General features: G+C 45.8%; 1 protein-coding gene across 1 annotated transcript in view; it reads left to right on the plus strand.

Moving 5' to 3' along the window:
- Positions 1-5,497: 5,497 nt before the first annotated feature.
- The window catches only part of LOC144146750 (uncharacterized), a 27,855-nt gene continuing 9,894 nt past the window's right edge, over positions 5,498-23,458 (plus strand). The window contains exons 1-3 of the mRNA XM_077678674.1: positions 5,498-5,802; positions 13,512-13,732; positions 16,680-16,862. Coding sequence (XP_077534800.1) covers positions 5,536-5,802; positions 13,512-13,732; positions 16,680-16,862 — 671 coding nt within the window. The 5' untranslated portion in view covers positions 5,498-5,535. The remainder of the gene's footprint in view (positions 5,803-13,511; positions 13,733-16,679; positions 16,863-23,458) is intronic.

The raw sequence follows: 23,458 nt of genomic DNA on the forward strand, positions 1-23,458 counted from the left end.
AAATGCCCAGGTGCGAGTACAAAATTCCCAAAAATGGCGTTTCTTATATGATACATTGGGCGTCACAGGGTTAAATAAGTAAAAGGTTACTTCACAATATACATAGTGCCTCCTCATTTATTACTCTACAAAAAACAATATTACACGCATTTGAAACACAATTGTCCCCTGTTGGCCCACGCGGTTTGCTAGATATCATCATGGTACATACGGCCGGCAACTGGGAGAAGATAAAGCCGAGGAAGAACACCTCCCTCCCACTGTTGCGACGTTTGTTTCTCTCTAGCCTGCTCCGTTTGCTCTTTTGAAGAGAATCTTGCTTGCTCAGGTGACTCAACCATCGCAAATTGAGGTAAGAGTTGAAGTGGGCTTTATTTGTGCCTTTGAGAGTGTTTTCAGCAGTGTTCTGAACCAGGCTGTTTGTAATGCTAGCTGGCAGTTTTGCAGTAAACGCTGCGTTTGATCTCAGAGCAGCCGTGAGAATTACCTCCGGGAAATTCTCACGGCAGATTCAACAAAAGCTGGCTGGCCTAAAATTTGCGAATAATATTACGCCTCAACATATTGTAACGCAACAAAACCTCACTGAACCTAACCGAAGGCGTTACAACCTGCCCAGATCCAGCCCTACTGCAAAAAGCGTAATCTAACCTAGCCCAAAGACACAGAACACAACCTATATTAGCCGTAATTCAACCAATCTTAGAAGTCCTGGCTGCCGATCTTTTCATACAGTAAAAACCAGAGTAAAAAAAAGCATTAACAAAATTACGATGACCGAAAATTTCGTAAGATAAAAATAACGCGCAGTGTCGGACTCGAACCTCTGCCTTTTCGTTTTAAACCAAGTACTATACCACAGCGCTGCAGCGGCAGCTGCAAGCGTACCTTTTTGGGAAATATTTATCCCATAGCATCTCCGGGTAGCGTTTTTAGCTAATGAGAGGCGACTGCCATGAGAAATTTCTGACGGTAATTCCCCGGGGTGCCGTGATAATAGACACCACCTTCCGTAAACGTAGTTCAACGCTTTTGTTGCTCGCCGATGTAACACGTTGCGTTTCAAACAATTTAATTTCGAAGAAATTATTTTGAAATCGCCCGTTAAATAAAATAAACAAGGATGTTAGATTTGTAGTGTTGATGCTAATCTATCCATCCTCTTAATATTTTTATATCAGCGCTGGCAAAAATTGGTCTACAATCACGATCAAGTGGAGCTTCATGTTACCTAAATGTCTGTTTTGTATTTCTATGTCAGAAGAGCGCTAATTGGCAAGCACCATAAACAAAGCATAAAGCCTTGATAGTGACTTGGAAGCGCGTACCCGTACTAGTTCTGCTTGTCAGTAGGGAATTGCTGGACAGTGAAACCACATTTGGTGGCTACATAGGGTAGCAATGGCTCCGAAATTCACAATGGCAGTCTTTCACTTGCGTTGCATTTACGTAAACTTGTCTGGCACAGATTCTGGAGCTGGTGCCTCTTAAACACACGGGCCGTCTCCCAAAACTGTTGATTGATGACGACGTGGTATTCTACTATATGGTTTCGCATATTTATTGATCTGTAGCTGTCCTAGAATACCAACAATGGTGCATGTCTCGCAGGAGAAAATATTAAGGCTGAATCTAATCTCTTGACAGCCGTGAAATTTACCTCTGGGGAATTCCCAGCGTACTTTCCATCAAAGCTGGCTTGCCTAAATTTCAGTGGATAATACCTTCCGAAGTAGCCTAAGATAAACAAACCTCACCGAACCAAATCTAGCGCAACCTAACTGACCGTATGAAAGTCTACCCCACTCCAGCCTAGCTCTAACACATCTAACTTACCCCAGCCCGACGACACAGACCCCAACCTATATTAAACCTAATTCAACACATCCTACAAGCCCCGTGCGTGGAACTCTCGACATCTCGTGACCAGAATGACAAAAAAGTCTTCACAAAATCATGACGAGCAAAGGTTTCAAAAATCGAGAAAGCTAAAAAAAACTTCCCCGTGCCGAACTCGAACCCGAGCCTTCTCGTCTGAGAGCAAGTGCTATACAACAGCGCTACAGCATTACGGATAGAAACGAGTTTTTAGGGAATACTTCTCACAGAGAATCTCCAGGTGGCGTCCTTAGCCAGTCAGAGGCGACTGCCGTGTGAAATGTTTGACGGTAATTCCCACGGTCGCCGCAATAATAGACACTACCAAGCATTAAGAAAAACTCGTAACTTTTGACAAATGTTGTGCTACCAAACCAATCTTCTTTGTCTATTCCTAGAGGTCCCAGTTAACGTGTGGCATGCTGTATTTGTTTGTTGGGTCAGTTTCGACAGCTCCAAATAGGAGGATTCTTGCTCTCTTTTTTACACTGTTCAAGAACGAAATCTAATAATGCGTATGCAATCATTACTACCTTGAGGACGCCTCGCAACAGCTTTAAGGGTAATGTTTAATGAGACTCTAATAATAACTACGTATCTACTGTATGGACAAGAGCTTCTGTAGAACGGATTTGAACATGTTTCCTTCCAGTCCTCTCTACTCCAGCTTATTGCGAGCTGCGTACAGTCGCATTGATGTTAATGCCTCTGGTGCAGCTACCCAATGTTCAAACATCAGCAACCGTGGCCACCCCACTGCATAGATTTTTTTATTTCTTTATTTATTGATACTGTAACCCTCACTTGAGGGTCATTACAGGGAGGAATATAAACAAAAAAAAACAATACACAATGACAAAACAGACATTAGGTTTCGTGCTGCCGGTAGTACAATTCTAGCTAACACTCAAACGCTTTGACAATTGAACTAGTAACAGCGTACTCTGGAAGTCTATTCCACACTTCTATGCTATAAGGAAAAAAAGAATTCTTAAAGCCATCTAGACGCGCCCAAGAAGGCCTTAATGGGTGACTATGGTTCAACCGAGCTCCTCGTTTGGGTGCAGGTTGAATGTATGTGTCTTTATTTATTTTCATTTCGCCTCTTATAATTTGAAACAGGAGTTTTAACCTTTGCTTTTCGCGGCGCACTTGCAGGGGTTCTAGCGTACATGATTTTAACAGATTTGTGACGGATTCTGTCCTCCGGTACCTCGAGCAAATGAAGCGCACTGCTACCCTCTGAATGTTTTCTAGTTTATCTCTCAGTGACTGCTGATGAGGGCTCCGTACAGAAGACGCATACTCCAAAATAGGGCGAACAAATGTCTTATATGAAAGTAATTTGACTTCTCTAGGGGCATGTTCGAGTTTTTTCCTCAAGTAAAACAACTTTCTGTAGGCCTTTGAACACACCTCCTCAACATGAGTGTGCCACCCCAAATCGCTGGTAATAGTCATCCCCAGGTATTTAAAGCTGTGTGTTCTGGTCAGAAAGTTATTTCCGATTTTATAATCATATGCGAGTACAGATTTCTTCTTGGTTATATGGGTGAACGTAGTCTTTGAAAAGTTAATTTCCATCCCCCACTGGGCGCACCAATTATGCAACGCTTGCAGACAGCGATTAATTTTGATTTGGTCGCTTGTGTTAGTTACAGGAGCGTAAATTAAACAATCGTCTGCAAAAAGTTTGATTTTAACCGGGCTTTCGACAACTGCGGAAATATCATTTATAAAAATTAAAAACAACAAAGGACCCAGAACAGACCCCTGTGGGACACCGGACAGTACTTTCAATGAACTAGACGTGCAATCATCTACACGTACTTTTTGTTGACGGTTCTTTAAATACGCGGCTATCCAATTTAGTATATCTGAGCTAAGTCCTAGTTACTGAAGCTTAAAAATTAATTTGTTATGAGGAACCTTATCAAACGCCTTGGCGAAATCTACACAAATGACGTCTATTTGTTGTCGAGCTTCGAGAGATAAATAAAAATCACGAACTGTTCCTATCAGTTGAGTAACAGTTGGCAACGCCTTCCTGAATCCGTGTTGATGGAGATAAAAAACTCTTTTGACTCAAGAAAAATAATAATGTGCCTTGCTATGATTTAAATACGCAATCGCACAATACCGTCTTACTGAAGTGTTGGACATGGGTTATCCGAGGAAAAGAAAGCCCAGATCGTTTCGGTTGTTTGCCATGAATGTCGGATAATTGCTAACAAAGTTTCAATCTTATTGAAACAATAAGGCTGCAGATCAATATGATTGATTGATTGATTGTAGGGTTTAACGCGCCGACGCAACGCAGACGATGAGGCGCGCCGTAGTGGAGGGCTCCGGAATAATTTTGACCACCTGGGGATCTTTATCGTGCGCCGAAATCTCGTACACACGGGCGTTTTTGCTTTTCGCCTCCATCAATATGATCAATATGATGTGCTGTCTATAGCGAGGTTTAAAGTGTTAACTCAGGATCTTTAAAGTGAACAGAAAAACGCCACGGTGATCTCAACAAAAGAGGCCCTTTGAGCAATCCTTAGATTGTAAGGCCTCAGGAGTTAACAACTCATACTATTGTTGGTGATGGGAGACTTACCGGCATCCAGTTGCAGACGCCTGTGTCCTTAAATAAAATATTTCTTTATTAATCCCCAGATGTAGCGAATCTTCACTGACGTTGCAACTGTTCTGTATGATCAAATTTCTGAACTAGAAGTTTTGCTACGTGTTTGCTATATTTATAAAAGCCAGATTTATTAAGATGCCAGCATATTTTTAGTTTAACCGGTCCCATCAGACTGTATATTCGAGGCCATTTAGGCCCTGCGAATCTGGATAAGCAGCGGCGCTGTAAAATAATTGCCCCCTTGTGACGGTCGCCCCAATGGCCCGTAGTAACCTAGTTATAAATTGTTCAAAATACTTGCAACGACACACAGAATTAAAATAACATATATGTAATTCACGCACTTACCCCGCTGGATGATCGGTTGGGATGGATCGTTCTGGCATCACAAGAAAATTTTTTTTTTACACAAAAAACGTCAATCTCTCCCTTTTTGGTCACGACGCAGACATAAAATTCCAGCCGTTCCTCTGCATCAATCAACCTTGGTGTATAGTCTCGAATCGGAGAATAGACGATTCCAATTCAGGTGTAGTATCGGAACGCGGCACTTCGAGCACAGAGCATACACACCCCGCAAATTTGGAAAACTTTTCAACTTCCTGGGCGCCCGAGAGCCCTGTCTATATGCGTCCTCCCCATTAGGACGAGCCAAATAGAGGGATATTGAAAATGAACGGCGTCGTCAATCTGGTTTTCTACAGCGGCGTTGGCCGGCACGGGTACGTTTCCTGCCCTGGCTGACGCCTGCTTCGGTAGCAGCCATTTACAAGCAAACAAACAGACGTACACAAGAAACACGTCGCCCAGAAACACCAAGGAGCATGGATGTTATGGCATCGAAAAATGTTCGGAAGGAAACCTAGCCTAATCCAGCCCGGTGTAAAACATTGCATTAGAGTGTTCACTCGTTCTGCACGTTTTTGAGTACACAGGTTTTATTCTACTCGAAAACATCGTTTATTAATTCAGCCTCGCCAACCCTGAGCCCATCACTCTGAAGACGGAAGACCACCGCTATGGTCGATAACCAGGGAGCGGAGTTCTACGAGCCCCCGTGGCTGCCAGCGGCAGCCACCAGTGGCGCCGTGGGAGGCACTGCCCCCGTGTGCCGCATCTGCTACCGCGCTGCCAACGCGAACAGTGGTCCGCTGCTGTCGCCCTGTGGCTGCAAGGGCTCCATCGGCCTCACACACAAGCAATGCCTCGAGCGATGGCTGCAGGGCCGGGACACTGACCAATGCAACGGGTGCCTTCATCGCTACAATGTCCGCTGGAATCACCCGGTAAGCGTCGAACGCCAGGGTCTTTTCTTGCGGTAAACGTGAAGGTTGTCTGCAGCCGGCCATGGCTGGCTGCTTTGACATCTTTTAGGGCGGCGAACTAGACGAGTACACAAAAAAGACGAAAGGATGAAAGCACGACGTTCTGTGATTTCATAGTGTTCGCTCAAGAAAACGAGTTTTTTGATGCTGCGTTTTGTTTAGAACTTGAGATATTTATTGAAGCGGTGGCTAAGTGGATTGGACGGAGCGTCGTCCTGTCGAGTTGTTTTTCTTAGGCTACCAAACGCATAAATTTTGGTCTGTCTGTCTGTCTGTCTGTGACTCGATTCAGCCACCCAGCCAAAGTGAAACAGCAACTGCGATATAGTCTTACATACAGCCAACTCTAAGCGTCGAAGTGCGGTATTGGTGTTCATACTTGTCAACATTTGTGAGCAAGAACAAGACATTATGGAAACTTATGGCTGAAAATCAATGCATTAGTGATATTTGCAGCATTCCTTTATTCAAAATTTACGGATGCTTGCTTTTCGCGATAGGAAATAAAATACTACATCAACTGCGGAAAACGGCCGCTTGCTGTTGCCCGCGCTACCTGGCGGAAACCTAAAAAATCAAATGGAAACAGCAACGAAAGGTTCCACTAGATAGGTATAGCGTTTCGCTTGGAACGGTCGTGGAATAAGGCAACGTGGTTCTATAAACGTTGTAGTAGGGCGCCTCGATTCACGCGCATGTCCGGCGTGCCGCAGCGCTGCAATCGCGTCACCCGACCGGGACAAGTGGAAAGCGGTAAATTTAAATTGACTTGAGCAAACCTCTAGCGTATTACCTTGCAAGGGACGAGACGGGAGAGGAACAGCATGGGAGGTGCGGGGGAAATAGAAGGCAGGTATTTACTTTCCGGGGGCGCCAGTCGACTATCGTTTTGCGTCGGCATTTGCAACGAAAGGAGTAGATACGCGGCCAATGTTTTCTGGGGCATTTGTCTACTATGCTGCCCTTCATGATTGCAAAACAATACGAACTTGCCCAAAATCGATTTCTTTGGATGGCTATACCTGCGTCGCTCAATTCCAAAACACGCAAAACAATCGGAAGGAAACAAATCTGAAGCCAATCACTTTCTAGGCGCATGAGGTAGCATTAAGAACATAAGTAAGAAAAAAAACTAGTGCCGTTCCACTCTGCGAAGGATGACCTGCGAAGCTGGACGCAGTTCACGGAGTGCACCAAAGAAAACACTTTCGTTTGTAATTAGCAATTCAGCATATTTCCTAGCCAATTGGCTGAAGGAAACTTAAACGGAATCGAGCTTTATTCTAGCGGACAAACATAGGGCTGTATGTTTTCCTCCTCCCGCGTCCTAGCCATCTTACCGTCTGCTTAACACAGCAAACCAATCCACCCGACCACTCAGGACATCGGACTGGTCGCATTGGGAAGTTTTACGTCCACGTTTAAACCTATAGCGAACACAATGGCCATGTCATCAGTGAGGGCAAGAAACCTACATCTATACGAGCTCGGTCCCCCTCCCTTCTATCTTCGCCCGTACCCGCATTAACCTGCAATAGGCTATGTGCGCATGCTCAGACGTGAAAGACACTTTCGCAAATGTTGCTGTCAAAGCCCTTGAAGCAGAATAAGCAATATTGGCCCTCGACGGTGTACCGAGAACGCAACTTAATGTTCTTCCGGAGGGTTTCGTAGCTACTCGACTAGCTGGAACTTCCCGCGGAAACAGCGGGGCAGCGGCGTTTCGTTGTTTTTGCGCCATTTTGTGCGTCGCGTCGGGCCGCATGTCCTTGGGTTTCCGCTCTTCTTCCTTCGAGTGAATAACCTGCGTCCGTCCCACAGCAAGTTAAACCTGCAAGGACTTGAGCTTTATTCTACCAGACTACCATGTTAATCCTTTTGCTGCAGCGTGGCAGGCATCTTACTGTCTGTGGAAAACAGCAACTAAAACTGAATCTGCTTCATGAAGGTGGACAGCTGACTGGTCGCGTGGAGCTGTGAGACCTCCACGTTTCAGTCTCCCACCAGCAGGAAGGGCATGTCTTACGTAATAACATGACGTCTGGCTGCGCGTGCACGCCCCCGTACTTCGCCCCCAACTCGTGCACACGATCCCGGTGACGGACGCGTGCCTACGCGTGAAATACACCTGCGAAAATGTTGCTCCGAAACGCTTTCCAGCTGAAGAAATATCATGGGCTCACGTCGGTGTTTCAAGCGGGCCAGTTTGTCTTCTTCAGGGAGGGAATCTTTCCTACTCGACGAGGTGGAATTGTAGGTGGCAACGGCGGCGGCTACACGTTCGGCGGCAGCGGCTTTTCGTCGTTTCACGCCCAATCGCGCTTCCGTTGACTCTCCGCAATCGTGTGATAGCGGCGCTACCGCCATTATCTCCCAATTTTGCCTGCTGTGAAAGGGACAGCGTGGTGGCGGGGGGAATAACAGTTGCGAAAGAGCGGTCGGTGCTGGCGACGAGGAGCCCCGGAACGGCGCCGAGTAAAGCGGCTTCGCCGGAATGGAAACTGGGGTGGTTCCCCATATGCTGCTTCATTGTAAAGGTTGGCCGAGTTAGGACTGATTCATATTTGCTTCGTGAAGCGATAACACAGAAGAGGCTAAAGTTAGCGGAAACACACAGAACCAAGGGCTATTTTCCTTCTGTATCGTGCTTTATGAATACAATATGAGCAGGCGATGTGTTCAAAAGTTTCATCTATCTGCGGATAGAAGGAACTGTATTTCGGTACGAAATTAGTTTTCGTTTTCACTCCCCAATCAATGCTTTTACATGCTTTCGCTACATTATAACAAAAATGCACAATTATACCGCCAGAGCTCCCGGTAAATTAATTCAGTGCCCAGGAATGATTCGATGCTTCAGCTGGCCTGCCGATAAGACGTCGTGCTTCTTTGGGATTTGAATACAAATAAAAGCTTCCCGTTACAAGAACTTTCATGGGGCATCTAAATTTGCATGCGTGCTTTAAAGGCAAAAGCCTGGCGACACTTGTCAAAGACTTATTTACTGATGCACTTGGTTGTGTCTCTTCATTCGACTCCTTTTCTTAGTGTTTCGGGCCTATTCGACGGGCTTCTTTACTGATGCACACTGTTTAAATAACCGTTTTATCAATCCTAGTCTTTCAACATAAAATACTTAAGCAAGCTGCCGGCGAGCGCACCCCACGGCTTCTTTGGATCCGAGTTTTGCGCGTTTGCATTGCACGCCTTCCGCGTCGTAGGCATCTTACTCGAAACATTGCTGGCGCTAAGCGGGAGGAGGACAAAGAACTACACAATCGAGTGAAGCGCCCGAGCGAAGTGTAACCTTGACTCGTTTGTGCAATTATTCGTACTTGTCCCTCTTAGCGCCAGCAATGTTTCGAGTCAAAAACCAACTAGGCCCATTCCAAGTTCAGGTATTTGACGTTTATTGTAACACACTAATCCAAACCGCTCGACTACGGAGGACAGCCGTCAGGCCGCATCGGGCCGTGAGGATTCCACGTTGAAATATTACACTCATACCTCTCGGCCACACCATTCTTTTCCCACGCACGAACTAAGCACAAGCCACTGACGTATTAATCTGAACCGCTCAGGAAGTAGAACAAACATATAATTTTGGATGCGTTTATCACCGAAAATTGCCCCTGCAGTTTTTCGTCTCATGACGACGAGGCACGCAAAAAGTCTTTATATTGTATTCAAAAGTTTCAGACGTCTTGGAATTATGTTGTCAATGAAATTTAGTGTAGCAGGGGTGATTGATATTGGCGGTAAAATCAATTTATAGGGGAGCTTAGGCCCCGGATGAGGTGAAACGTACGCGGGTATGCCCGTCTTGACTTGCACAAGTTTAGAAAAACTAATGTCAATTTTAAGGGAGGTGGCAACTTGTCAGGTAATTTACCCACGTATGTACGAAGCGCACGTCATTTTGCTTCTTTACGCCAGGGTTCGGCAACCTTTTGGGGCAGAAGGCCGAGTTTCCTGGAACCGACATGGCGAGGGCTGGACGGCAGATCACGGGATGTGAGGGGGGCTTTGCTGGCAGAACGAAATTTTTCAGAAAATTGCAAATGATGTACGAATTGTACAAAACAGGAATATAAATGATAATCATGTTTATTTCGAGCTTGACTCACGAGTTTTGACCCCATTTTATGTCAAAACTGCCATGTCGGCCTTCAGATAAGAAGTGACAAGGGGAAGGGAAGGGGGTTTGACATCGTGCCGGGGGCCGCATAATACTGCCCCGCGTACCACAGGTTGCCGGCCCGTGCTCTACCATGTAGTTTATCAATGTTCTAGGGAAGTAAATTATCCGCTTGTGCCGACGCAGAGCATGATCCTTCGTGGATTAAAGACAAATCAACACTTTTCGCGCCCTTGATAACGGTATTTCCACTCCTTGCATCACTAGTGTTACGTGATAAAATTGTATTTACGTTGTTTATACTATTCAAGAGAGTAAAGCCTGGGGCTGCCGCTAACATGCGAACAGATCAACAGCAAAAACCTCGTCTTCTTCCACAAACACCCTTAGCTGAACGTCCGGTCGTTAATTGGGAAGCAATCCCTTATAAACACATCGTTCCTCTGTTGTCGTCTCGTTTGCCCCGCGGCAATAGTTAGAGAAAACAGGAGGGGTTGCGTTGCTATGCTTCATGCTAAGGTCTGCCCAAGTATTAAATTGGTGCTTTTCGCCCTTGAAAAGCCCTGAGGTGGTATTCCAGAAGGCCCGAGATTGAGCGGAATTCGAGAAGCTTGAGCTCAAGCGAAACCCACGTAACGTAATTAACGCGTCTGCGTTGCGTCGCCGCGTTATACCCTACAATCAAAACCAATGATTTTACAACAAAGTTCATTTATTTTATTTACTTTAGGCGTTTCTGTGACCTTTTTGTATGAAATTTGCCGTCCTAAGAAGCACTCTCTGGCAAATTCAGCCGTCGGTGGTAGTCAATGCAATGACGGGACCAAGGCCGACTGCAAAAATATTAGACGGGTGATAGAAACCCGCCACATTAAAAGTAATTGCTACTCGGCATAATGAAACCTTCCGTCCGCTTTCAGATAAGAAATTTCCAAGGGGAACCTAAGTTTGCTTACGTGATTTGGAGGCGAAAGCTTGGCTATACTTAATACAACTGTTACTTTGTACTTGCAATACTTATTAACAACTGATAATTGTACTCGCGATAATTCTTCACTCATATATTGCACCTGCGTATTTGTCCTCTCTTTTTTTTCTTTGTCTTTCATCATGAATTTTGGCATTACTTCGACCGGTTTCTTTTCTGCTATACCGTGTTTGCCGCAGGTTCTTCTCTTTCATTTCGTACTGAACTCGTCAGCAAGAAGTGTGGCGCACACCACAGCTTCCCTATAATCGGGGTTCTCTGGTGTGCACCTGTCCTTCTCATGTGCCATCACGTTCACGCAGCACGCGGCACGCATTATTCTATAAATTTTCCTTTTACAATTCGCAGTTTCTGGATTTTCAAAACCGAGCTCATTCGCTCCTCAATGCTTCCTATTGCGGCCAAGTCACCAAATGCGGCATGTGCCATGAAGAAAGAAATAGCAAGAGCCGCAGCTTTTCAAACTTGTTCAAATTATTTCACTTTTCCCTTCACGGCTTTTGTTCGATGAAGTTCTCTACAGTCGTTAGAATTTTGTATATACTCTATACCTTCACCCTGCTTGTGGTGTCATGCTGTTTCTTTCAATTTCAACTCTTCCCTTCGCAAGCTTTGCATGCTGCGCTTCCTGCCAGACGACAGAGACGCTGGACAAAACCTGTTGAACTGCGTAAAGATAATAGACACACGCCGTTTATTATATACTAACCTGCAAGTAAAGTTTTCGAAAGAATGGTGTGACAGCCAAAGCCTCTTCAGAAACCCTCTGCCGCGCTGATGATGACTGAAGCGCACGGTCATGCAATGCCAGATAGGAAATGTTTGCTAGCAGACTAAGGTAAAGCAGGGCCACTCGATGGAAACCTCCTTTCCATATAGCGGTTGCGACTGAAGCGTACGCTGCGGCTGCAGACAGACAAAGGCAAGGTAGAACCTGCGGAAGCCAAGTCCGGCGAACCAGCACAAAAATGCGAAAAACATGTGTCTAGTAATACTATTCGGCACACACCGGCTGACTGTCGACTGGGGGCGGTCGCTGGTCTGGTCGCTACCAACAGAACTGAACTTCCGTGGAAGCTGTCCGTCGAGTAAAACCACAGCGCACACAAACATTTGCTCCTCGGCTGTCATGGAGCGAAAGCCGCCTCAAAGTCCTCAAAAAGGGGGTCGGGCGCAAGATGGCTGCACAACCAGTGCGAAGTACTTTCGAGAGAAGAAAAAGGGCTTTAAAGTCCTCTTCCGCTAAAGGAAGAAACTCTGTCGGGATAGACATAGGCGTGCTACCACGACCGTAGGAAATGAACCACGCCGCTGCCGCCGCCAAAACGTGCGCGACGAGTTCAACTCGGCTGTGCAATATCTATGCCGAGTTTCCTCCGAGTTCTCATCTCAATCACACACACCCGGCCCATTTGTGTGGCGCGGCATAGCGATGGGAGCCGCACCCAAACATGGCTGCCATGGCGTCCCGTCGCAGCCACGAAATCCCTTGCATTCGATGCTCCGGTAGCAAAGCTTAGCAGCAAGCAATGAACAGCGCAGTCCCCAGGCCACCGTCAGTGAAATGCTGCCACAGTCGCGGGGGGGGGGGGGGGGGGGGTGGTTCAGTCCGAACGAAGAGTTCGCCCTAGTTAGAACGATAAGAGCGTCCAAGACGGCAGGATTTTCCAACGGCAGCCGTAATCATTCTCAGCAAAAAAGCAATCGATGACAGGTGACACACCTTCCACGTCTAAACACAACTCGAAAAATATTGACGCACGCTCACGACACGCTAAATTGGGGCGATGTCTGGTACTACTCCCGCATTCCGCACGCAAACAAAGCCGGTCTCCTTTGACAGCCGGGAGAAGGACTCGTTCCTTTCACTGCAGGAAACTGGTTCGATTACGTGGTTTGGGCTTGCGCTGGGCCGCACTGGAGCCACCCTAAACCACGTAACAAACACATTTCAGCGGAAGAACAGAACATAAAGGAAATCGGAGCCACCCTGCGCCTGTTTTAAACGGAGGAGCTTTAAAAAAAGGCTGGGACCAGGTCGCAGTTTTAAAAGGAAAAGCTGGTTATCTAGTGTACGCAACGGGGAGCATCTTGCATCTCTATTCTAGACGGCGCTGCACGCGGATGATCGAACAAGCCATGCTTTTTCAATGTGAGCGGCATCAACTGGGCGCGCTGATAATGCTCAGCATGCTCTGCGCTATTGGTCCGGTTTCTGTTGACGTCTATCGGATGTTTTACAGTCACTACGTTGTTAACTGGAGCAGCTGGAAACTCGGAAGCCAGCTATATCGGACCTTCTGGAATAGCACTGCTGGTGTGGTACAGATATCTGTGTCTTTAGAAGACTCATGGAAAGACCGAGTTCTATCCTTCTTTGGTTACCAGCACTTGCGCTTCATCCGGGTTCATTGCTGAAGATAGTGCGCTTTGACGGTTGTGTATACACCAGTCACCACAAATAACGCTATATTTTCTGACGAATTCATTTGAGGGATAAACAAACCTGGACTGTTGCATCTTTCTCACGGCCCCGGTTCACAGCCACTGTATGCGTTCTTCCTGGATCCCGACCACCGCGTGGACGTGCTCCGCATCGTCGTGGACATTATCTCCTGCGCGGGCGACGTGATGGTGCTGGCGTTCGCCTGGACGTATGCCAGCCGCTCCCTAGGCAACAGCACCTGGCTTGTCTACATCCTCGTTGTCGGCGTCCTCATCTTCCAGACCATCTTCTGGCTGCTGGTGGAGATCATACGGGCTATGTACGTTGACCCCTGAAAAATATACCTACAACAACCGTGCCTTTCAGAAAAGAAATAGTATCTGTACGCTTGTCTGTGCATTATCGTGCTAATTTAAATATGGCTAGGTTGGGCTGCAATCGCTCAGTGGAGCCACGTCGTAATTACGTCGGTATGGCGGAGTCTTATCACCCTTTACGTTTCGCGGAAACAGTCGGCACACGCAGTTTTAGTTTAGAAGCTGGCAAACAAATTCCCTGTATTGCCGAGTTCATAGGTTCAGGGTATAAACACTAACCCCCAAGTTTACCTGCAGACACGACTTCGAGTGAGATTAGGCTCCAAGCGCAGGTGGTGCATTGTTTTAAAGCGAAACTTTTTATGACTGGGCCACAGTAAAATCTGAGGATGTTGTGTACGCACAAAATTCCCCCGCTGCACTTGCGCATGCGCAGAAAAAAAGTAAGCACAAATCAAGCGATACTCAAGGCAAGTGTGGTGGCGGGCTGGGCGGAGAAGCGTGTACGTGGAATTGGCCACAAGCTCTGGCCGCACAATACTTCGAAGTGGGCAGGCCATGCGCCATGCGTATTACAGCCGCCGCCATGTCACATCTTAGCTTGTTAACCATCTGTATGGAATCCACCGGCAAATTTTTGAAGCACATTGCATAAATGAACAAACTGCTGCGCGATGCCTTTGGCTGTATCGTTTCATTTTCGGCCGCATTTTTCTTCAAAATGTCTCTTGATGCTTTCGGATTAGGCAGCTTCCAGGAATCATCAACGTTCCGCTGACATCATAGTTAACGTCCTGTTTCTAATCTGCTCTTCATTCATAATAAACTAAGAACAGATGGCTGCTGTTTCGTACGAGACTTCGCTTGTTACAATTCACTGAAGGTTAGACGAGCGGTAACATGTTGGCGCGCTCACACTAAAACATTTTATACAGGGCACAGCAGCCTCGTTCGTTGCTATTGTATTAGGACACGTGTGAACTCAATCTTGGGCTTTCATGCTTGCCACCATGAAAAGGTTTGGATAAGAGTAAATATAAAAAAGGTATCACTGGTGCCACGTGGGCATGGGTTTCAGCTGAGCCAGCCAAAGAGTTCATACTGCCCGCTCCCAAAAACTCTTCGAATATTGTTTCTATCTCCCTTCAGGAACAGCACATTTTTAGAGCCGACGAATGTATTTGTCACCCTCGGCATTTTTAATAATGCAGCCACTTGCTGTCGCGGCTTGGCGTTCTCATTGGTTCCAAAACATTAAATGGTCGCCTGCCGAAAACGACTTACTCTCAGCAGTGAGACCCTCTAAAGTCCAACCCTCAAAATAATCAAAACATATTCGAAAAAAAAACAACGTGCAAGGCAATGCCTCTGAATGCGCGTAGAAACGTCGCAAGCAGAGAGTGCAGCAGTGGCCGCGTGTGCTGTGTTGAACAGCAGCGGCTTGTTATAATCAGGCACTGGCCCCACTAGTCCTACACAGTACTCCAACATCAACCGGTACTCGCAGAACAAAACTCGAAAGCGCAGGTAGGTTCCTCCAATTAAAGAACTATACTTTTAAATTCGAAACTCTTCAGTGAATAAATGCGGTTGAAGTTTTGCATTACATTTCAAGTCCAAAAGCTCTATATCCACAGTCACTGGGACCACAGGAACGACTTGCGAAATGTATTTGCCTAAATTCTCAATAGTTATTCTTTTTGTAGTTTTAAAATTTTCCTCCGGGTGGGCGTCGAAACGAATATTACACGAGGGGACCTAAACACACCCGCGATCACCACTGAATCCTTGATTGCATACAGGTCTAGCACATCTTCCTACTTCACTTCGGTAATGAGGCCTACAATACGGGTGGATGCATTACACTGAAATTGATGGAATTATACTAAATAAAAGTTTAAGCCTGGCCCAAAAAATAATTGTCTAGCATTAACTGAACAACATTTAAATAAAAGAAATACAGTCTCCTAAAACGTTGACACGGCAATTTAGCAATACATACTCTGAATGAGCCTGAAATACCTGACTGAGTGCCTTCACAGAAAACTCAGCATTATGCGCGCACTACGGAGTTATGTCCGCCGCACCGTGTGGCCGCACCTATAGGTTTTGACCATGCTTTATAGGGTCTTTTTCCCCGTAACCAATTACCAAGTACTTGTGTGGACAAAGACGACGCAAGTAAATATTGCAAGGGTTACACTATTGCAAAGAAAAGATTATACAGCTGTAATTTAAAACACCGTACCTCTCCCGCGCCGCAGTTTTTATTAAACACCTCACCATACATGTAAAGTGCCTGTAAACTGGCAAGTTTTATCGGCCTTACTTATGTGCAATGGAATAAAGGGATGAATGACGAAGTAATTCTACTCAATTGCTAGAAAACGGGTACGAAGCTACGCTCGCTAGCTTGAAGTTTCGATCTTGGCGTCGAGATGGAAATTTCTTGAGCAGCCGAAAATATCGACATAACATTGAAGAGAAGATCCTCGGCTTTCTATTTCCTATGTCTCTGATTGACACGATTTGATACGATTGATATGGAGAAAAATCTTAGAGTGTGTAAAACTTGCATTAGAAGATCTACAAATATTTCACCTTAGCTTTCCAATTTTTTATAATTCTGTTCGCTCAAATGCTTGTATGCTCTGTGTATGACTTGGCCACGCCCCATCATTCGGGCTGTTTTACAACTGATTAACGCGGACTAATAGGGACGTTCGTATTTTATTGCAGACGTGTAAAGCGCGAAACCAAAACAAAGAACGGAGGAAAACTACCGGGGCAAGCGCTTTCCCCTGCGGCCCTCCTTCGAACTTCGTCGAAGTTTTGCGCTTTACACGTCTGCAACTATTTTTGCAGCCTTTTCACTGGTGAAGTACAGTTCACACTCAAAATACCCCATACAACCTTCGGTAACAATTGTTCGGCGTGTATGTTCCCCAGGACATGCCTTGAGCCAGTGCGCAGCTGGCGGAGGAAGGCGGCGTCTATAGAGATCAAGGTGAGCGAGGGCGACCGGGCCAATCCACGCGGCGGACAGGCGGTGGCCGAAGAAGGGAAGGCATCGAGCTCGACCTTCAACACACCTATGGCCCTGTCGCCAGTAGACCCGGCGGCGGCGGGAAGGCAAGTGCGATGCGCCCCTCCAGCCGTCACCACACATTTCTACCCGCTTTCAGGTTATGGGCTTCGAGTCAGTGTCGTAACATAAAGTGTATTCTGCGGAAGGACTAACCACTTTAAAATGCGGGAGAAAATAAATCAGGGCTGTCAGAACCAGAGAATCGCAAACGAAAACAAAAGAGGTCAGATAAGAACTTCTCGGAAATGTCCGCTCGGCGGGTTTTAAATACGGAAGCATTGCGATTATGTAAGACCTGTTTACTAGTGCATGGTGTCTGCGCCTCTTTCTTCGCTTTCCTCTCCTGGTCTTTGGGTGAAGTGTTCCGACGGGCAGAATGGGCGGGATGGATACGGCAGGATCACCACAGTCAGAGCGCCCCTCTGCGTGCACCCAGTTAACAAGCGCCCAGTTAACAAGTTAACAGTCTGGTGTCCTGTCATAGTGAACGGACCTACCTATTCTGATTTATTCAAAATACGTCTAGGACCCTCACGCAAAAGATTTCTACATAGGGGGTGGGTAACATAACATAAACAGAACATATTTAGTGTGAGAAGTAGAAACACAAAAAATACGTGTGGCAGTACAAATACGGTAGCAAAGTTATCAGGCTATGTCTTGTTTTATTTTGGCTGTGTGCGGTTATAGTGCTGCGTTTTTTAATATAGAAATGAGTTTAGCTGTGTGGATAGAACACCTGGCTGCTACCCTGGCGACAGGGGTAGAAATTGCATACGTACACAATTTCCGGTACAGCAACGGTCATTTCAGTAACGTTCGTGGTGACGCCGAGAATTATGACTAGAACTCCAGTCTCTTTTAGAAGTCGACTCCCGTAAATACGAAGTCATGGGAGCCGCAAACGCTTTGAATTCACCAATCTTTCTAATAAACAGAGCATATGAACAGCATTGTTAAAAGTCCACAACAAGTATGCTTGATTTAGTTCACAATCGGGACTTGCGTCTTCAAATGCAGCATACTACGTGAATTGCCATGACAGCTAAAACTTATCCCTAAAATCCAAGACTGAAGCGTCTACAACACAAACTGGTCACACAAGGAAGGTTGAGCGCGATAAGGAAGGTTGAGGACCTCAAAAGAGCGAGAAAAGTACGCTGGTACGGGTTTCAAATGGCCTGCCGCATTTATGAACAGCGGGCTACCGCAGTTTCCATGAACACGACGTCAGCAGCGAACACGGGCTGTTTTTCGCGCTGAAAATGATTCAATTTTTTTTTCGAGAAGCGCTACTCTCCTCGATGTTTTTGTACAGAGAGAAAAATATAATTACCCGTTCTATCGGGTTTCAGCTTGGCAGTATCGATGAATTGCTGTCATTGATGGCAAGCAGATTTGCCAAGACCGCCAGATCACTTCTACGTAACCGAAAATTGCCTTTAGGTGACTTAACATTATTGCCAGGGGTCTCTAAATAAATTCCAAACGCACTTATGGGGACGGAGTTGGAAGGCTCCATAATTCTCAGCGTGTTTTCTGTATTAGTTGCCGTTAGCGATAACTTAAAAATGACTGAATGTCGTAGAGGGAGCAACAGTTTAAGTAGGCGAAGCGTAGGGCATCGCATTTGGCACAAAATGAATTATGGGTTGTCTATACGTGCTTCGCGGCACTCGGTGATCTAGGCATATTTTCTGCGAACTGCCCCAAGAACTATAATTGGAGAAACAAGCTACGGGGATTTCTCGAGGTATTAGCACACCGCTCCTTTAGGAGTACACAAACCATACCCGCTGTCTTCAAAATCAATGCGTAAAGCTCCTCTTGAACAGCTTTAAAAAGACTCCTCATGAATCTCGTCGTGACGTGCATGCTACAACCTCTCCTATTTTCGGTGTGCTGACTCTATTCTCTGGCGTTCACTTTCACTAAAACTGTACACATGCTGGCATACTTGTTCTCCTGGTCGCCCTCGATGCTGCTATGGCACAGCACCTGTTTTCTACTTTGTACATCACGTGTGCGGTCCACTGATTACCTGACAATAGGACGGAAAACTAGCTGTGGCAAACTGTAGTTGGTACATACGTCGCGAAGTCTTCTGGTGAACCTTATCCAACCTCCGCTTAAATGGTACGAGCTAAGGGAAAGTAGCGTAGCAGACAGTTCGGTTGAGCCACAATTTTCATATGGAGTTTTTTTTTTGTAAATTAACTGGCACGTAAGTTAATAAAGCCTGCTACTGGAAGAAAAACCTGGCGGTGGTTGACAGTTGAACTCTGGGAGTCAAGGCATATGGTCTCAGAAAGTAAAGGAGCCCGACGCTATTAAACGTTTTGTCATTAGTGTTAGGGTGGATTGCAAAATTAGGAAGGGTGGTAAGCTGGTAATGTCGAGCATATGCTACACCACTGCAAACGTCTACAAAAAAATTAGCTCGCGGGATAAAGAAGAGGCGGCTCGGAACGTCCACAAATTTGAAGCGTTGGCGAAGATGCAGATAAAACTTAAACTACAGGCACAAGCTAATAAGAAAGCCGGAACCAATGCTCCCCATCGTGCTGCAACATTGAAGCTGTTGATGGTTCTGACAGTTACTGCAGGGATGTTGAGTTACTAACTTATAACATAAACACTCTTTGGGCCATCATTAGGATAGGCTTCCATGACAAGCTACGATAGAAGCAGCAGAAGAATGGGGTGTGCATGGCATGCTTAAAAATAGGTAGTTGGAATAGCTAAAGAGAAACGCCCATTTTATTCTGCACTATAGATGACACGGATGGATAAGTACTTAGGTCGAAAAACAAAAAAAGGTATGAAAGTACAGTTATGGACAAATGAAATCCAATTACGAATCTATGAACCGGTGCAAACCAGATTGTCAGCCCGTTTACGCTCGCGCCGGTTAAGACCTGGGCGCTAAAGCCTGTTGCTTGTGTGGGACATTAATAGCGTGAAGGAGACCGTGTCCGCATTTCAAAATTACTATTCTGTAACTTTGTGGCAAGACTGTGCGTTTTAGTTCTTCGCTGAGCTTGGGCCTGTGGCGCCATCCACCGATAGCCATGCACACCGAGCTTGTGGCTGCAATAAAGCACTGCAAAATCCAGGATGGTATTTCCAAATTGTGGCAACTAAACGCGATTTACCAGACCTAATTTCTACTCACGACAAATTTTACTTGTTGCTGCTCATAGACCAGGTATTCCTTTAGTTTTTCAGAGGCTACCGTCAATTGTTCCCGTTTTTGAGTTTAAGTACGTCTCAGTCTGGCGCCAACATCAGTTCCAGTGATCACTTTTTTCCGCAAACTCTGTATGCGTACTTCTGCGGATTCTTCTTGCCCACGGACAATCACTCCATTAACTAAGTAACGCAACCTCGCTGAAATACAATTGCCTTAGAAGCACCTATCCTGGTATCAGCACGATATCGGTGTGTAAGGCAAGTGCAAAAGCAACGTTCGCAGGATGGTGACGGGTTGATGGGAAGAATGGCGGGTTTGATAAGATAAAGGATGGAAGGGAAAGACAACAAACCTGAAGTCTGTAGGAGACAATGTGGATCACTTAAAAGCATTGCTTATGAACAATTTACCACCGTCGAAAAATAAAGCTGAGGATTGTTTGACGTGCTGGACGACAATCGCCCCACGGTGGCCGTAACCAGCAACTACGTTGAAAAGAAAATTAGCCCTAAAGTGAGCCCGGTGAACTATCTCGGAAAACGAACTATATGACGCAGCAGCGCAAAAATAAGATGGTGTGAGCCGCTACAGACTAAACTGAAGTAATGGGGATGTCGAAATTCATGAAGCGGAGCAATGGCACTGGGGTTCAAAGACCGGGGAGTGACTGAAATACGGATGCTTAACAAAATAAAGAAGTCGACAAGCGATAGTAAAAAGGGGAGCTATTGGTCCAGACAACACTTCTAGGCTCTGGTATGAAAGTAGCGAAACAAATAAACGTTGGTAATTGTATTTTGGAGGTAAAGTATTTGTTTTGTAAGAATGTGCTCCGCCATAGGTAGTTTCAGTGGCTTCTACGCCACTATAGAATAAAGGGGAACGTCAAAGCGGACGCTGGGGCATCGATCGCGCCTTACGTATGTGAGCCGCTATCGCCCATTCCATACACACACAGACGCCTCAGTTGCTTCATCAAAATTTACGTCAAGCACACAACCATCTTTGCGAGATCTTGCGTCTCATCAATACGCACGCCTTCAATCTACAGGCCTTTACTGTGATTTCAAGATGCGGAATGAAATTGCCGAACGTGGCGAAGCAGTTTCACACAAGACGCGGTGAATGTAGTCTGGAAATGCACTTTCTCTTCAACCTTCTACAGCCTACTTTCCCACTCCGCTCACTTAGTAACGTGCTCGAGAACTTACACCACATGATTTGAGAATGTGTGTGGTTTTCAGCTGCACGAATGTCTCTTTTAGTGTTCCTGGGAAAGCTGCTCTTTGTAAGTGAGCAATTGAGGGACGCGTAGGACCCCTTGTCGTTCCCTAAATGAGCTTGGCGTGCTTCCAACTCTCTGCTGGTTTCGTCAGAAATAGAGTACTGGCACAGTGCTGTGAAAAAGCTTTAAACAAGGTAATAAGTTACGACCTTTATCGTGATCTTATCTTTCATTATCATGAGTTTTTTAATCAGCTAGCGTATTAAGGCAGGCACGTTTGCAGGTTAACCGCGTCAGTGTTTTGAAACACTGTTATGTCTCTTTCTCTGCGCCTACCATAGCACAATTACATAACTGAGAAGGGCTGACAGTCATTGCTTTGCAGGTACGTTTTGAGCCCCAACTAAAGGCGACGTGACAAGGCAGTATAAAATAAGAAGAGGTGTTCGAAGTGCCGAGGGATTAGACATAGAATTGATAGGATGGGGATAAGAAATTCTACTGACGCAGCTTGCGAAATTATTCCCAAGATATCTGAAAGCTTTTACGTTCACGCAGTACTCTAAATTCTACCCTTGGTAATTTAGAAACGCCTACTGCAGAGGGTGCACAATCAGCTCAGCTAGTTGGTAGTAGCTTATTAGTGAAGCTGAGACTGACAGGCAGTTAGGTTCATTCAAGGTGCGTTAGCAAAATTCTTTTAGGCAATTAGTTCCTTAGCAGGCCAAATTTATCTTGCTTGTCTCTTTTATGGGTTCTCCCGGGCGCGGCGACCGCTTTTCTGATGGAGGCAAGAAGCAAAAACGCCCGAGTGTACGAGAGTTAGTCTCACGTAAAATATTAGCTGCGGTGAAAATTAATCCGGAGCAGTCTACTAGGACGCGCCTCACAGCCTGTGTAGTTTCAGCGCCTTAAACTCTACAATCACAATCAATCAATCAATCAATCAATCAATCAATCAATCAATCAATCAATCAATCAATCAATCAATCAATCAATCAATCAATCAATCAATCAATCAATCAATAAAAAATCAATTAATCAGTCAATAAACCAACCAACCAATCAATCAATCAATCAATCAATCAATCAATCAATCAATCAATCAATCAATCAATCAATCAATCAAACAATCTTTTACGGGGTGAAATAGGACTTTGATTTCAGCGTGTAATTTGTTTTTAACATATCCGCACGGCACCTGTTCCGTCTTTAGGGCTCTTGTTGATTGCGGAAACCGCACACGTATACAGTGGAACCCCGTTCATATGTTTTTCACCGGACCCGGAAAACAAAACGTAACAACCAGGAAAACGCAGCAGTCAGTAAACCTTCGAAAATGAACAAAAACAGCGTAACTTAGACTTGAGGCCATGTACTTCTGCAACTTTGGCTTTCGGACCATAAAAAACTCGAGAATGTAGGATTGCTGCTTTTTGTGATCGCTGTAAAACACCATGCGTGGCAATGCAAGGTTCCTAGCGATGTCGACTCTCTTCCGCGCTGGTTGCTTGTCTACTGCGTTTAGTACGTCAAGCGTCTCCTGAACTGAAAGCGCCTCCCGTTTTTGCGACGCAATCAAGGCACTACACAGTTTGCGGTTGCAAGTTCAACGGCGTTCTCAAAGCTTGGCGGCACTCACGATGACGAGGAGAGCGCGTGCTATTCTTGCGGTGGGGCTTTATGGCGAACACGCACTTCCAGAATTCTGAAGTGAAACTTCCTTTGTAAGAGCAGCGATGATGTTGATAGCATAGAGTAATATAGGACCATCTAATGGTGACGAATTACACCCACGTGAGGCTTCATGCAATCAGATTCGTTACCAAGCCTGGCCAAAGCTTGTCAAAAGTCAAAACGGCCGTCCGCGCATGTTGCTCGGGTGGCTTCGGAGTGTAAGATTGCGACGAATGATCCCGGAACATACTGTGAAGGACGACGAAACAGTGAGGACTATAGTACACGGGACTCTATGTGATCTATGCCCGGAATAGAAATAAACAACATATCAGCCGGGAAAACGCAGTACTGAGGAACGTAAGAGGGGCGTTCTACTGTATACGCTAATACCCAAGCCCCAAACGAAACACGAAAAAGAAGCTGCGCTCACCTTGTGCGCAGGTGCGGTGCTGCTCTGTCACCAGTTAGTGCTTATAATGCCCCATTGGTTTGCTCTTGTGGAGGCTTCACAGTACGAGCAGGGATTTGCTCTTCCTTGTGCT

Source organism: Haemaphysalis longicornis, unplaced genomic scaffold (genome assembly GCF_048455015.1).
Source record: "Haemaphysalis longicornis isolate Haplotype H1 unplaced genomic scaffold, Haemaphysalis longicornis Haplotype H1 scaffold_7, whole genome shotgun sequence".
Lineage (NCBI taxonomy): Eukaryota > Metazoa > Arthropoda > Arachnida > Ixodida > Ixodidae > Haemaphysalis > Haemaphysalis longicornis.